Here is a 16384-nt window from a genome sequence, read left to right as displayed (position 1 = left end):
CCCTGCACTCGGAGCAGAAGTGAGTTAAAAGGCAGCAAGCTAATGAGTGGATTGCAGAGATAATGAGCAATTTGCTTTGTTACTGTAAATTTCTAGTTTTTACCTATGTTGTGGTTTAACATTTTACATTGTGGTAAACATGAGTACTGTGCCATTATTTAGAAGGCTGTGGGAAGGTATTCAGTGTGGCAGAAGCGTGTACTGTTATGAAGGGTCCTCTGGGTGAGGAGACACTTAAGAGTAAAGATTATCGTTTAAAAATTCGATAAAACAATTGAAATGAACGATTATCTGTCAATTTAAGAACACCCAACGATGAAACTACAAATTAAAAATTGTCTTTTGGTCTTTCAACATGTTGAAAAATTATCGTTGGTAGTTCGCCGATCATTCGCATTTTTGTTCGTGTAGTAAGTTTGCCGATAAAACATGTGTGGGCTGTCCTGAGGAACATGACAGTAATCAGTGAATGTAATAACCTCAGAATTGTGCCCGGTAGCACCAGTTCCTGGGCCCAGGTGACCGCTGCCGGCCACCTGCAGCTCTTCCAGCTGCACTGTCACATACCCGGCCAAGCAATTGCCCACCAGCAATTGGAAGAGCTGGGTACATAACGTCTGGTACTAAACCTCTTTCTAGCTAGTAATGACACCTGGCACCCATTAGTGGGACCCAGGAGCCGTTGCTATGGCGACATGGGGACTGGTAAGTATACATTATGATCCCATAAAAAAAGCAGAATGGAAGGGAGGTTTCCATTTTACTTTATTTTTTAGACTTGAAGATTTACCAACCACAGCTGCTGAAAGTTTGTTCCAAGCTTCTACTTTCAGTAAAGTAATATTTTCTTGTGTTTTCATATTTCTTATTTAAAGGTTTTGATAATGTCCTCCTTTTCCTTTTTCTACAGACCATACAGATTTAGATCCTTTTCTGTCCTGATGGTTTTTCTTCTTCAGACAATACACTTATATAGTGTAGTAATACTGAAGTACAAAATATGTGAATCTGCATGTAAAATTGGCAAGCCTTACAACATATGAAATGTCATTGCTTGTTTTGCAGCTATTATTGAGCACGTTCGAGATGGTAGCGTTGTGCGAGCCCTTCTGCTTCCTGACTACTATATGGTGACAGTCATGTTGTCTGGAATAAAGGTATGAAATGCTTTTGACTTTTTTTTTATATACTTTTACAAAACAAATAAATCATACAAATATAAAGTTAGACTGAAATTATTTTCTTCCTTGCTTCCCGGTTCGTTCTCCTGATCAGTACAGATATGAACACCCAAACCCAGACTGATCAAAACTTTTGAGATGTCTCTGACGTGTTTTATGAATGTTCAAAAGGACCTGTAAAAAGTCTACCATAATTTTATTTTTACATTTTTTAGACAAACTGAGACAATATGTATTTTTTTCCAGTCGCCTAATGACTACGATACTACTTTTTTGGGTGGAGAAAAAGTAGCCTGGCACTGATCTCCTGTGCAGAATATCATGGGAACTTGGATTTTACATGACAGCAGGGCCCCTGCTCTAACTATCAAGAGCAGAGAGAGATTGTGGTTCAGCAATTGTGGTCAAATCGTGTTTGTGTTCTTTAAGTGCCTTCTGGGCTTTTGTCACCCTTTCAACACCAGGAGGACTCAATTACAGGGATTGTCTTAGGCAACCTAACTGGCCTTGCCTATCATCAATATATTGACAGGATATAACACCACACTATACTAGTAGTACAGTTCATTATATTGGAGATTGGAAGATTGCATTTCAAAGTTCCTTTGTGGCACTAAAAACTTTCCAAAATGTTGTTATATTGTAAAAAATCCCCCACCTCTCTACTAAAAAAAAAACTACTGCTAAAATTTACTCTTACAAAATGTTATGTAAAACATAAAAAAATTAGAACCTACACCTCATATATCACCACATCCGTAACAACCTGAACTATAGTATCCTCATTTATATAAAAATTAAAAAGCTACAAAAGCTGTATTTTGTTAAAATCTCCCCAATCAAATGTTGCGGTACTACTCAGGACTTGGCTGTGCAGTTGCCCCTAGTTGTGGATGTGGCTTCTGCCTTCTTGATCCCCTGTTCGCTTGCGCAGTGCTTAGGATTAAGATTTTTCACATATGCAGCATTGTAATATACAATGCAGCACTCACTTGAGCTTGATTCATTTACATCACAAACAGTCGCGAGATGGAGACCCAAAGGGCGATGGACAGTTTTGTGCCCATGCACCTGTGCGCTTGCTCTTAGCCCTTCAGTGCACAAGTGTGCACAAGTGTACAAGTGTATGAAACAGTCCATTGCTCTTTGAGTCTCCATCCTGCAACTGTTTGTGATGGAGTGAAACTTTTGTTGAATCAAACTTAAGTGTGTGCCACATTGTATATTCTCTTCTCATTATGTAATTTGCCTCTTAAAAAAGGAAAAGAAAGCTATGAGAAATAATGTATCCAAAGAAGGTGCAAGTATCCAGCTTCAGCCACTGGTATTCAAATGCTGAACCATCGGACTTGAGCATGCTCTGGTTGCGCTAATCTCTAGTATCCACCACTTTATTGGTTATTGTATGTGGCCATTCTGGTCTTATGATTCGATTTTATTCAGTAACATTGTAGTAGTAGTTTCCAACCACTGTGTGGTAATGGTAGAAGTCATGATGTGATGGTATTGTTGCCCTTGTAAACTGGCACTTTAAGAATGTACACTGCCTTAGCTATGGTATCTGCCAATTATCAAGAACGCAGTAGAGCTGTCACTCTTGACACTTTTCAATACCCACCCATTATGAGACAAGCTTAAGGCCCTGTTACACACAGATTATCTGACGATATCTAACTTTTGAGACCAAAATCAGTAATGGATTTGAGAAGAGGAGCAATCTCAGTCTCTCCTTTATGACCTGTTCTGTTTATAGTTTGTTCCTGGCTTTTGCTTCAATGGTTGTCTAATATCTGTCAGATCAATCTGTGTAATAGGGCCCTAATAGAGTAGCAGTAAAGTAACAATTTCCCTTCTACTCAACAGACTGAAGCTTGGCTGCTTGTAGAAATACAGTAATTTGTGTTTAATTTTTAACCGCATAGAAATGCTGAGCTAGAATGTGTGTAGGTATGTGTTTTTTTTTAATTAATAAATATTTGTGTGTGTATACACAAAGTGGTAACAACTGGTAGATCATCAGCACATATTCTCGCTGTATATAAAAGTATCCCAGCAGCACACAGGATCCTCTGGACTCCAAGGTAAGTGACAAATTGTAGGAAAAAACTTCTGTTAAAATACCCACAATTTATTGTGTATTAAAATTTGCCAACACATTTGGGACCTATATGGACCTTGGCATTATAGCATTATAGTCATGACTAAGGACCATATATGTCTGAAATGAGATGACAAATTTTAAGAATATGTAATAGTTTGTGGATGTTTTAATCGAAGCTGAAACGATTGTGAAGTTTTTTTTTTCTACAACTGAAAGTGGTATCCTTTAATTATGGCATAGATATCCCATATTTGCCATCCATATAAATAGTAGCTCGATTTAGTTAAACAGGACATAACACTGGAGATGGTCTACCTTGTGGTGAGAAGTTAACTCTGTATGATCATACACTGTTTAAAGTCTAAAATATGTTGGTGTTTTGTAGTGTCCTACCTTTAAGAGAAATGCAGAAGGTAAAGAGGTTCCAGAACCGTTCGCTGCTGAAGCAAAATTTTTTACGGAGTCACGTCTACTGCAGAGAGATGTACAAATCATTCTAGAGAGCAGCCACAATCAGAATGTCCTAGGAACCATTCTTCATCCTGTATGTAACTTTGGTTTTCATACTAGCATATCCATAGTAAGAATTAGAGGTATTTGTTTTGAACCGCAATATAAAACCTTTTCTACTCTCTGCAGAATGGAAATATTACAGAATTGCTTCTGAAAGAAGGGTTTGCTCGTTGTGTAGACTGGTCTATAGCAGTGTATACCCAGGGTTCTGAGAAGCTCCGTGCAGCAGAACGGTAAGTTGCATTTTTTTTTCTTTACATGTAAGGAAATACGAAAATTACCAAATTTGTCATATTTCCCATTGATGCCCACCAGGGGGAGCTCCAGCAGGAATACTGCTGGTTATAGCAATCTGAAAAACGGCTGCTGAAAAGAGGCTGTCCCTGCTCAACTACTGTGCCATCATCACCTCCCTCCTGGTTTCATAGGGGAACAAAGAGGGGAAAGGGGCAGCCTCATTTTGTCTGCACAACAGTACACCTATTACAAGCGTGTCCCCAACCAACTTCATGATATACCTCATCTCCTGCAGAACATCACACTACACCTCAGCAGCTGTAGAACATAATACACCAACTCCTGCAGAACATTACAATACATCTCAGCTGCTGCCAATCCTCCTCATACACCTCAACCTGCTGCAGAACCTCATACAGCTCGCCTGCCTGCACTTACCTCCCACACTTCTCACCTCTCATCCCCCGCATGCACATAGTATTGTTACTCATACAGACAGCTCAGGCCTGTACACTTGGGAAGAGCAAAATTTAAAGTAGTGGCAAAGTGCTTTGCTGCGCTTGGCCGTCGACTAGTCAGCCTACTGCATTTGAGCTCTGCTCCAGAATCCTTGAAAATGTGGATACAGGCTTGTGATACTTCACCCAGGACTGAATTCCACTGTTCAAGACTCTAAAAGCAGAGCTCAAATGCAGCTATCTGACAAGCCGATGGGCAAGCGCCGACGGCGCATGCATGCAGAATCATACAGGACGGCGCACGCATGCACACTCATACAGGACGGCGCATACAGACAGATGCTCCTGGCACTCCACCGCAACCCTCGGATCTCTGTCTTCATGCAATTGCCTGCTCAGGCTCCGGTAGGCGCTGAACATACCACACACCTCAACTTACGCAGAACCTCATAATACAACTTGGCAGCTGCAGAACCTGATCATACACCTCAGCTGCTGCAGAACCCCATACCATACGCCTCAGCTGCTAGAGGACCCCATACCATACACCTAAGCTGCTGCAGAACCTCATACTTCAGCTGATGCTAATTGTCTCGAGTTGGAATGAAAATCTGAGCCAGGTCACATGTAAAACACATCTATATAATGTTAGCCTTGCAAAATGCTCTCCCCCTTGCCCGGACTCCATATCAAATCAGTCACAGCCCAAGGAGAGGGAGAGGTTACCTGTTGAGGTTAGTGCTGGTCACAGTGCCCTTCTCTGGGTGCTCCAGAAGTATGGCGTCTGGCTTTCTCCATGTGTGCTGTGACCTGCGCATGTCAGCTCTCAGCCACGTTGTAGCAGATGGGACGGGAGCAGTCTATTGAGGTCCATGTACTGAGGGCTGCTATAACGCAACAGTGTATGTGTCATGCAGGGAGACATTACACAGATGCTATTGCAAATGGTGGCCCCCAGTGGAACATATTATTGTTAATTTTAAAAAACACAAAATGGAAATTAAAGTGACATGTTTCCTGTAAGGGAAATGCTGTATTCCTTGGATATAGATAGCATGACAAAATGTGGCACCACTTCTACTGGAAATTCCAGCATTTGATTGTGCCTTCTCCAGCATGGCTAGGTGTACTCGCATGGCAATTTTTAAAGTGAACATCATGTGATTTTACCAGATATGTCATGCATTAGTTATAGGTTCAGTGTAATCAGAATTATGTAAAAATTAATACTTTGGTTAATTACTGATTCTGATTTTCTATATGAAACTAGACTGATGCAGCCTGTGGAGAATAGTTGACTTGGAAGATTTATGTTTTTCACATTTATTCCCCACTTAGTTTTGCTAAAGAACGCAAAGTAAGGATCTGGAGAGACTATGTGGCCCCCACTGCCAATTTGGATCAGAAGGACAAACAATTTGTGGCAAAGGTAAATTCACTTAACTTGTTACAAAGGTCCTGTATGAGTTGCCTAAACTGTCAAATGATCTTCAAAAGATAAACTAGCGTAGGCCTCTGAATCCCAACTAGCCACACTGTAAGTGAAATAACTTCAGTGCATCCAAGTTACATTTCCGTTTTTGTTGAGGCTGGGCCACTTCGGTAGCTGATCTGAATCAGGATCACAGATTATCATAACAAGTATCAAGTAGCACTACTGATCTTTTTATCCTGACAGTGATAAACGCTTGTCCACTAATGTACTTCGGCAGCCGCACATGATGTAATTATGATTTTTCATGCCCCGTCCCGGTGTGAGACCAGACAACTTCCCAGACCATTCAAGGACATGATTAGCATGCCTTCCCCTATAGTTGTTAAAAGATGGACACCCTATTTTAAAAGTGCAGTTTGTTTCTATGCCAAAACAATAATTGGATTATGAAGGAATGAAGTGGAAATGAATAGAGATAAGCGTGCTTGAGTTTTATTAAATATTGGTGGCTGAAGTAGGTTGCAGCTCTAGTGAGTCCAGGAAAACATGAATACAATGATAGAATGCTCGTGTTGTTCTAATCATTAAATCAAGAAAAAGTTATAAATGATTGTCTGGCTTTGTTATACAGCCATGGTAAGGGGAAAATCTAGACTTTCATAAGGCACTGAACTTAAAGCGTAAGTTTCAGGGTCATTTTTCTGAAAACATTAAATATCAATAGTACAAGCGATTTTAAGAAACTCTGTAATAGGTTTTATGTACTAAAAGAGTTTCCTTCTGTACTGAAAAAGCAATCTCCCATCCTCCCCCCTCACATCAAATGAAGCAGGATTTCTGTCTCCATTATGTGGCTATGGAGAGGGGAGGGGCTGTTAGGAGTGACTGAGCACGGAGCAGTTCTGCACAGCACAACACCCTGCAATCTTCTCTCAGTAAGTTCATAGATAAGCACTGACCTTTCTGACCCCAGAATCCTGCGGTTTAGGTGCCCAGAGAGTCTACAAACAGCTGACCTTCATGTCACCTCTTCCTGCTCCCTCATCTCCCTCAGCCCCTCCCCCCTTCCTAGGCTTACAATGGAGAGAGCAGAACCAGTCTTCACTGGCTTCTCTGTAATGAAAACAAGTTTGCCTGATAATGCACAGATAAGAAGTCAGGGGGGGAGGCTGGGAGATTGCTTCTTGAGTACACAAGGAGGCTTTTTTGGCTGATGAAACCTATTACAGAGTTTCTTAAAATCACGTATACTACTGATTTCTGCAATAAAAAAAACCATGACAGTTACTCTTTAATTTCAGCCATTTAACCCTTTGAGGACCAGGCCCAAAATGACCCAGTGGACCGCGCAAATTTTGATCTTAGTGTTTCCGTTTTTCCCTCCTCCCCTTCTAAGAGCTCTAGCACTTTCAGTTTTTTATCTACAGGCCATGTAAGGGCTTATTTGTTACAGGAATAGTTGTACTTTGTAATGGCGTCATTCATTTTACCATAACATGTATGATGGAATTCCAAATATATTATTTATGAAGATATAAATTGGTGAAATCGCAAAAAAGAATGCAATATGGTAACGTTTGGGGGGTTCCTGTGTCTACGTTATGCACTATATGGTAACAGCGACATGATACAATTATTCTATAGGTCAGTCCGAACACAACCATATGCAGGTTACACAGATTCTCTAATGTTATATATGTATTTTTTAATGAAATCCTTTTTTTTGGCAATTAATTATAAATAAAATGGGACTATTGTGACGCTTATAACGGTTTTATTTTTTCACCTACGGGGCTGTATGGGGTGTCATTTTTTCCGCCATGATCTCTAGTTTTTATTAATACCATATTTGTGAAGATCGGACGTTTTGATCACTTTTTATTAATTTTTTTATATATATAATGTAACATAAAATCGGTAATCCGCGCACTTTTTCCCCTCTTTTCGTGTACGCCGTTTACCGTTCGCAATGACACTTGTTATATTTTAATAGATCGGACAATTACGCACGCTACGGTATATTATATGTTTATCTATTTATTTATTTTTATATGTTTTATTTATATAATAGGATAGGGGGGTGATTTCAACTTTTATTGGGGGAGGGGTTTTGGGGTAGTGTGTTAGTGTTTTTAACTTTTTTTTTTTTACACTTTTGAAGCCCCTTTGGGGGACTTTTACATACATTACTTGGATTTCTACACTGATGAATGCTATGCCATAGGCATAGCATTGATCAGTGTTATCGGCGCTCTGCTCATTGAGCCTGCCTGTGCAGGCTTAGAGTAGCAGAGCGCCGATCGGACCGCATGGAGGCAGGTGAGAGACCTCCGGCAGTCCGTTTTACCGATCGGGACCCCCGCAGTCACACTGCGGGGGTCCCGATCGGTAAGTGACAGGGGACTCCCCCTGTCACTTACGCTTAAACGCCGCGGCGTTTAAGGGGTTAATGACACGCGGCAGCGCGATCGCTGCAGCGTGTCATTGCCGGTGAGGTCCCGGCTGCTGATTGCAGCCGGCCCCCACCTCCTATGAAGCGCGCTCCGCTCCGGAGCGCGCTTCATAGCGGGAATAACACCCAGGGCGTACAGTTACGCCCTAGGTCGTCTGGGGACAGACTTCCATGGCGTAACTATACGCCCTGGGTCGTCTAAGGGTTAAGGGGGAACTCCGGTTAGGAAAATTAAGTTGTATAGATGTGTCTATACAAAGTGTTACCATATCTGTGTTGTTCTGCCACACTGGTAGTTGATTGACATCCAGGAATTGAAGAAAAATGGCCTCTTTGCCAATTCACTTGTCACTGTGTCCTGCTCTCTGCTCACCCTTCTCAGGAGACAGAAATTACATGCCTCTGCCCCTCCAGCCTACACCTAAGCAGGCAAGGAGGGACAGAAGCAGCTGCTGCAACTTTACTGTGCAAAGGTCTGCAGTGAAATTAGGGCTAAGTTCACACATGTTGGAGTCTCATTGCAGTACTGCAGTGTCTTTACAATAATGATCTAGTAAGGCCCCATTCACACGTCTGTGTCAGTTTTTCCTGTCAGGAAATCCTGATCAGGAAAAGGCTTCTGGAAACCCTCATGATTTCCTCACAGTAATCAGTTTTGTTAAAGGAGAAGTCCGGCCAAAATTATTTTTTTTATATGTTATTAATTATGGAAAGTTATACAATTTTCTAATGTACATTAATTATGGGAAATGCTCATATACTGCTATTTCCCTTAATTTAGTGTATCAGGAAGTGTTAGAATTCTCTCAGAACCAGTGACGTCACGACGAAGGGTGTAATTCCTATGGAGTGTCCAGCAGGGGGAGCTCTCTATATAGAAGTCAATGAGTACCATTGACTTCTATATATAGTGCGCCCCTGCTGGACACTCCATAGGAATTACAGTGTATGTAATGTTATGCACTGTACTTTTGTGACTTCATGAATACATTTATGGAATACTTGCTCCCCAAAGTATCCCATAAATGTATTCAATGAATACATTTGCTGGGCACCGAGCAGGGAGGGAGAGAGGTGCCATCTACCTCCCCCCTCCCTGCTCGGTGCTAGGAACATATACAAAGTACTACTCTCCCATTATCTGCAGATAATGGGGGAGTAGTACCTGTGCTATCCCTATCACTGCCCGCACTGCCGCTCACACAGGAGCTGCTTTTCATGCCCCCGCCGCTCCCCCTCCTCCCGGCTTCAAACTTACTATCGCGCCGCTCCTCACTATCCGGCTGGCCGCTGACTCCCGCCCGTCCGCATGCCCCGTTCCTCACACTATCTGGCCGCCGCTCTCTGCTCTTGCATGCGCCGTGCTCCTGGCTGGGGTGGGGGCGGGAATGCAAGAGCAGAGAGTGGCGGCCAGATAGTGTGAGGAACGGGGCGTGCAAACGAGCGGGCGGGCGAATGGACGAACGGGCGGGAGTCAGCGGCCATCCGGATAAAGAGGAGCGGCGCGATAGTAAGTTTGAAGCCGGGAGGAGGAGGGGGAGCGGCGGGGGGCATGAAAAGCAGCCCCTGTGTGAGCGGAGGCGACGGAGCAGGCGGTGATAGGGATAGCACAGGTACTACTCCCCCATTATCTGCAGATAATGGGGGAGTAGTACTTTGTATATGTTCCCAGCACCGAGCAGGGAGGGGGGAGGTAGATTAAACCTCTCTCCCTCCCTGCTCAGTGCCCAGCAAATGTATTCATTGAATAGATTTATGGGATACTTTGGGGAGCAAGGACACTTGCTCCCCAAAATATTCCATAAATGTATTCATGAAGTCACAAAAGTACAGTGCATAACATTACATTACATACACTGTAATTCCTAAAGAGTGTCCAGCAGGGTCGCACTATATATAGAAGTCAATGATACTCATTGACTTCTATAAAGAGAGCACCCCCTGCTGGACACTCCATAGGAATTACACCCTTCGTCGTGACGTCACTGGTTCTGAGAGAATTCTAACACTTCCCGATACACTAAATTAAGGGAAATAGCAGTATATGAGCATTTTCCATAATTAATGTACATTAGAAAATTGTATAACATATAAAAAAATTATTTTGGCCGGACTTCTCCTTTAAGGAAACCATCAGTAGTGTCTTCAGGATTTCCTGATGCGCATCAGGAAAGTATCAGAAAAATATCAGTGTTTCCTGAGCTCCTATACACTTCTATTGGGGCACCCACTCAGGAAATCCTGATGAAAATAGGACCGGTTCTATAGTTTCCTGACTTCCCTGAATGGACAACCTTCAGGAAAAATCCTGAAGGCTGTCAGTGTTCAAAGCAACCTTATGGGTCAGGAAATCCTGATAAGAAAAACTGACAGATTTTCCTGAAGTGTGAAGGGGGATCAGAGTTGGCACTGCCAATCCCACCTGGACGAAAAAACAAGGCATATACAGTATATCACATGTAAGATAATATTGATAATTTCAAGTGGGTGGGACCACAATGAAGTGATAAAGTACTGCAATTAATTTAGTAACACAATGAAACTGCAATGTGTGAACACAGCTTAGATCTGCAACTGTTCTTGGTGGGGAATGGGCAGGGTGGAGGACTGATGAACAACTGAGGATAGACAATGCATTCTGGAACCTGTAGTACTGTGTACAGCTGCTCAAGCAGTAGGTAGTCACAAAAAAAACAGAACTAAGGTCAGACAGGTAAGCAATGCTATATGCTTCTGAATCAGTTTTTTTTTTTTACATTTTACCTGGAGTTTACCTGGAGTTCATGTGTATGCTTTACATTTTAGACTATTTTTTAAATTGATGTGTTTGTGGTAGGCTTCATTCTCATGTCAACCGGATGGACACTGTCCCCTTTCCAGAGGCTCTGTTCTGGGCCTTAATCAGATTGCATCTAATTATACAGCAAAATATAGATACACAGATGATTGTCGGCGTCTAGTGTGCCCATTTATTATTAGCTTATCTTAGGATAGATATATGTTTATCCCAGACATGTTTACATTCAGTTGTAGATTTACCAACCACATATGCTGGAAGTTTGCTCCAAGCATCTACTACTTTCAGTAAAATAAAAATGTTTTGTTTTTCGTGTGGTTAAAATCCAGTAAATTGACAGACCCCCTTAGTCATTGAGGTCTATTAGGCTCTGTTGGTGTCTGACATGCAGCGGACATGCCAGCTCAGTTTACTGCTGCTAAATGCAGTTTGTGATGGAGGCCCTAAGGGGAGCTGCCAAGTGGATGTGAATCTAGCCTAAGCTAAAGACCTGTGTCTAGGCATGTTCACCTTTTTACCCATAAAGAAACTTAAAGGTTGCAGTAATGCCAGTCTTGGACGTCACTGTCTGAAAGTCACACCCAAATAGCGTAAACAAGACTATGGAGCTGCATTCTAAATATACAGTCTGGTGTCAAGGAGCAAGAAATATTAAGCCAAAGTTTCAGATCAGTAGATGGCGCTGTCCACCAACACTTGGTTAGATTCATCTTGGACTGCTGAGTATAGGTGCATGTTCATTTCTAATAAAGTTAGATTTTCAACTGACATTCACAGGAAGTGTTCATCTAGCTTTCTTGGAAAGTAAACTATTCAAAATGGGTTGGTAAATTGAGGTTGGGGATTACGTAGAGATTTTTACTATACACTGTGGGTAGAACATCAGTAATCCCACATATTGCTAAAGGCAGTTTTTGCTTCACCTTGCAGCAATGTGGTTAAAGTAATTGACTGCTAACACAGGGTTTTAGCAAAAGTCCCAATAGGACTTATTTTGTTGAGCAAGCATGAACAATCTGCACACAGTAGTAGCTTGTGTTTGTAGAGCTGTGTGCTGCATCAATGCTTGAATAGTGACTAGAAAAATACATTTTCTGCATGATCTGGAAGTGGCACAACTTCTTCTTTTTTAGATTTTTGTTATTTTTGTGTTGAGGATTTATTTTTACTTTAAGGTTTCTTTGCACCTTGTCATGAAAATTGCCAGATGTATAAAAGACTTCTCATGTCCATATGCGTGCTGTAGATACTGTGAAGTTGCTGTATTTTGCTTCCTCAGTCTCAACACTTAACAGTGGGAAGCTTCATTTCTAATTGGGCCAAAAATGAAAGTGTTAACCCCTTAACAGGCAATTTTCATTTTTGCTATTTTGTTTTCCGGCTTCGTGTTTGAAAGACCATATCGCTTACATTTTTCATGTACAGACCCATATGAGCTCTTATGTTTTGCAACACCAGTTGTACATTGACATACCTTTTTTTTTACCATAAAATATGCTGCAAAAGTGGAAAAAAGTTTCAGAATTGGCAGCAGCATTTAAATGGTTAATCAACAGCTGCTGCCGGCTAACTAACCATTAGAATGCTGAGCCAGGGCACTGCATGACCCTTCACTGCCCGCCCCCCCCTCTAGCTTTGATGTAAATTTACATCATGCCTTTTGAAAGGGTTAAATGCTAACGTTAAGGCCTTATTCACACGTCCTGTGAAATTGTTCGTGATTGGGGCTCCGGAACCATGGACAATTTTTTAGAGGGCATTGAATCCTATAAGTCCAATCATAGGGTCTGTACCATGTTCCGCACCGTGATCTGTGCCGCAAAAAACACCATTCCTTCGGACCACAATTGGTAAATATTAAAGGGAAACTGACAGCACAGATATACCAGCCACTGCTGCTGCCCTACCTTCTCCACAAGACAGTGGCGACACAGCGGGATGTGAGCTGAAGAGGTCAGACACGTCTCTGTGACACTGTTAGCCTGGAATAAAGAACATATTTTTTCCAGAGATGCAGATCATAAAGATCACACAGCATTACTAATGGTATGTATGTAATGGTATTCTCATAGGCGTCTGGAAGCTAGTAGCACAGCTATATGCATATCCGTGCTGTCAGTTTCCCTTAAGGACTGCATTCTGAACGCGAAGGACCTGCCTTTTCAGAAAGTCTCTGACCCAGTTGTCTAGCAGTCACAATTTGGCTGTTGCTTGCATCTTTACACTTGCACTTGCCATCAACTTACTGTACTTGTCATGAAATGCACTGGACAGCCGGAGGTTCAGGTAGCCATTAATACGGTGACTCCCATTCTGATCCAAGTGGGCTCTTGCACAGTACTGACACGGCTTGGTCATATGCATAGATAGCAGAACGTGTGTCCGCAGAATGGTTTTGCCGCTGATCAGGTCAGTGTGCCTTGTGGCAGGTACACTTTAATGTCTTCTATATCCCACATCTGAAAGGTACCAATATAGTAAACGTGGTTCACAATTCCCGTCAGTAGTTGTAGTGTTATAGCTGACAATTTGTATGCTCTGCTAAGCTTTTTGACATGGGATCTGTATTCAAAGAAAAGGCTGACAGTAATAATTCTAAGCTGTCTAGTTATAATAATACTTACTGCAATTCACAAAATGCAAAAAAAGTCAGTCCCATTCATGTTCTGTTGCCGGCTGCTGGTCCCCAGTCCCCTTGGTTTACACCTGATACTTCCGTGCTTCATCTCCATGGTAATTAGTCTCCATGGTGATGTGACGTTTCAAGGATGTTGAGTAGTAAACTGCATTGCCATGTAGCTGTTGTGTTAAAACGGGGCACAAATCATACTACTACATTTGGGCCTTGTTCTCTTACAGGTTATTAAAACATGTATTCAGTAAGTCTGTGCATGGTTGTAATTTCATTGTTAACCCTTTGAGGACCAGGCCCAAAATGACCCAGTGGACCGCGCAAATTTTGATCTTAGTGTTTCCGTTTTTCCCTCCTTCCCTTCTAAGAGCTCTAGCACTTTCAGTTTTTTATCTACAGGCCATGTAAGGGCTTATTTGTTAAAGGAATAGTTGTACTTTGTAATGGCGTCTTTCATTTTACCATAACATGAATGATGGAATTCCAAATATATTATTTATGAAGATATAAATTGGTGAAATCGCAAAAAAGAATGCAATATGGTAACGTTTGGGGGGTTCCTGTGTCTACGTTATGCACTATATGGTAACAGCGACATGACACTATTATTCTATAGGTCAGCCCGAACACAACCATATGCAGGTTACACAGATTCTCTAATGTTATATATGTATTTTTTTATGAAATCCTTTTTTTTGGCAATTAATTATAAATAAAATGGGACTATTGTGACGCTTATAACGGTTTTATTTTTTCACCTACGGGGCTGTATGGGGTGTCATTTTTTCCGCCATGATCTCTAGTTTTTATTAATACCATATTTGTGAAGATCGGACGTTTTGATCACTTTTTATTAATTTTTTTATATATATAATGTAACATAAAATCGGTAATCTGCGCACTTTTTCCCCTCTTTTCGTGTACGCCGTTTACCGTTCGCAATGACACTTGTTATATTTTAATAGATCGGACAATTACGCACGCTACGGTATATTATATGTTTATCTATTTATTTATTTTTATATGTTTTATTTATATAATAGGATAGGGGGGTGATTTCAACTTTTATTGGGGGAGGGGTTTTGGGGTAGTGTGTTAGTGTTTTTAACTTTTTTTTTTTTACACATTTGAAGTCCCTTTGGGGGACTTTTACATAGATTAGTTTGATTTCTACACTGATGAATGCTATGCCATAGGCATAGCATTGATCAGTGTTATCGGCGCTCTGCTCATTGAGCCTGCCTGTGCAGGCTTAGAGTAGCAGAGCGCCGATCGGACCGCATGGAGGCAGGTAAGAGACCTCCAGCAGTCCGTTTTACCGATCGGGACCCCCGCAGTCACACTGCGGGGGTCCCGATCGGTAAGTGACAGGGGACTCCCCCTGTCACTTACACCTAAACGCCGCGGTAGCGCCGCGATCGCGGCGTTTAAGGGGTTAATGACACGCGGCAGCGCGATCGCTGCAGCGTGTCATTGCCGGTGAGGTCCCGGCTGCTCACTGCAGCCGGCCCCCACCTCCTATGAAGCGCGCTCCGCTCCGGAGCGCGCTTCATAGCGGAAATAACACCCAGGGCGTACAGTTACGCCCTAGGTCGTCTGGGGACAGACTTCCATGGCGTAACTATACGCCCTGGGTCGTCTAAGGGTTAAATGGAGTCCTAATACAACTGTTAGGTGACTATGGTGACTAACACTTGTGTCAGAGTAGTTCATTTCGATTTTCTTGATGTCTGCATGATGCTCACCTAGACATTCTTATGTTAGAGTGATCACTGTAGAGGCAAAGCTAATAGATGGACACCGAGATGATTGACAAGAAGTTGAATAGACACAAAGTTTAATGTAAGAATTTTCTTTGTAGTAGATGCGGTTCTTAGTTTCTGTTATGTTAGCTCATAATTTTACTGTTTTGTAGGGAACCACAAGACCATATGTGCATTATTAATGTATGCTTCATTTATGGATTTACCATAAAAACATGTTGGCCCAGATTTACTAAACCTGTGCAGTTTTTACACAGTGCAAACTTGGACTGCTTTCAAATATAAGTGTATCAGGCTGAGACTAGACGGTCTTAGGATATGCCATATTTATGTGTACACAAACTGTTAGTTGGCTTATTTATACCAGATTAATGTACAACATTTTCTCACATTCTTCTGGAGATCTGCCTCCCTGTTCTACATAATAAAAACTAGCCAAAACTACAAATGAGTAGATTTGGTGCACTGGAGCCGGGCCAAGTGCACCGAATGTCCCTCACATGAATAGAATGGGGAGAGTTATCTATGGGGGGACATTTTGTTACACTGGGGGTGCAAACGTGCTCCAGACATGAAAATACACTTCCTATTTGTCTTTTATTTAGCAACTTTATACCATAAATCAGGAGGCAAAAGTAAGTAAAGGATAGAAGCAGTAAACCTGTTAATCAACTGAATCCTCTCTTGGATATTGGGCTTCTATGTAATCTAGGAAAGAAGGTACCAGCAGTCTACAAATAAGTGCTCACTGCCACTACACTATATTACCTGCTTGTGAGTACTTGGATATCACCTAATTTCCTGTACACCCTTGA

The 16384-nt window shown here is 41.8% G+C and overlaps 1 protein-coding gene across 2 annotated transcripts in view; it reads left to right on the top strand.

The window, feature by feature from the left end:
- SND1 (staphylococcal nuclease and tudor domain containing 1) overlaps window positions 1-16384 on the top strand; it is a 502890-nt gene that overhangs the window by 17899 nt on the left and 468607 nt on the right. For both annotated transcript variants that reach the window (XM_069979511.1, XM_069979502.1), the window contains exons 6-9: window positions 1066-1157; window positions 3668-3826; window positions 3922-4028; window positions 5829-5919. In XM_069979511.1, coding sequence (XP_069835612.1) covers window positions 1066-1157; window positions 3668-3826; window positions 3922-4028; window positions 5829-5919 — 449 coding nt within the window. The remainder of the gene's footprint in view (window positions 1-1065; window positions 1158-3667; window positions 3827-3921; window positions 4029-5828; window positions 5920-16384) is intronic.

This window comes from Dendropsophus ebraccatus, chromosome 1, assembly GCF_027789765.1.
Source record: "Dendropsophus ebraccatus isolate aDenEbr1 chromosome 1, aDenEbr1.pat, whole genome shotgun sequence".
Classification (NCBI taxonomy): domain Eukaryota; kingdom Metazoa; phylum Chordata; class Amphibia; order Anura; family Hylidae; genus Dendropsophus; species Dendropsophus ebraccatus.
The sequence above is the reverse complement of the archived record's forward strand: the minus strand, read 5'-3'. Positions and strand labels throughout refer to the sequence as shown.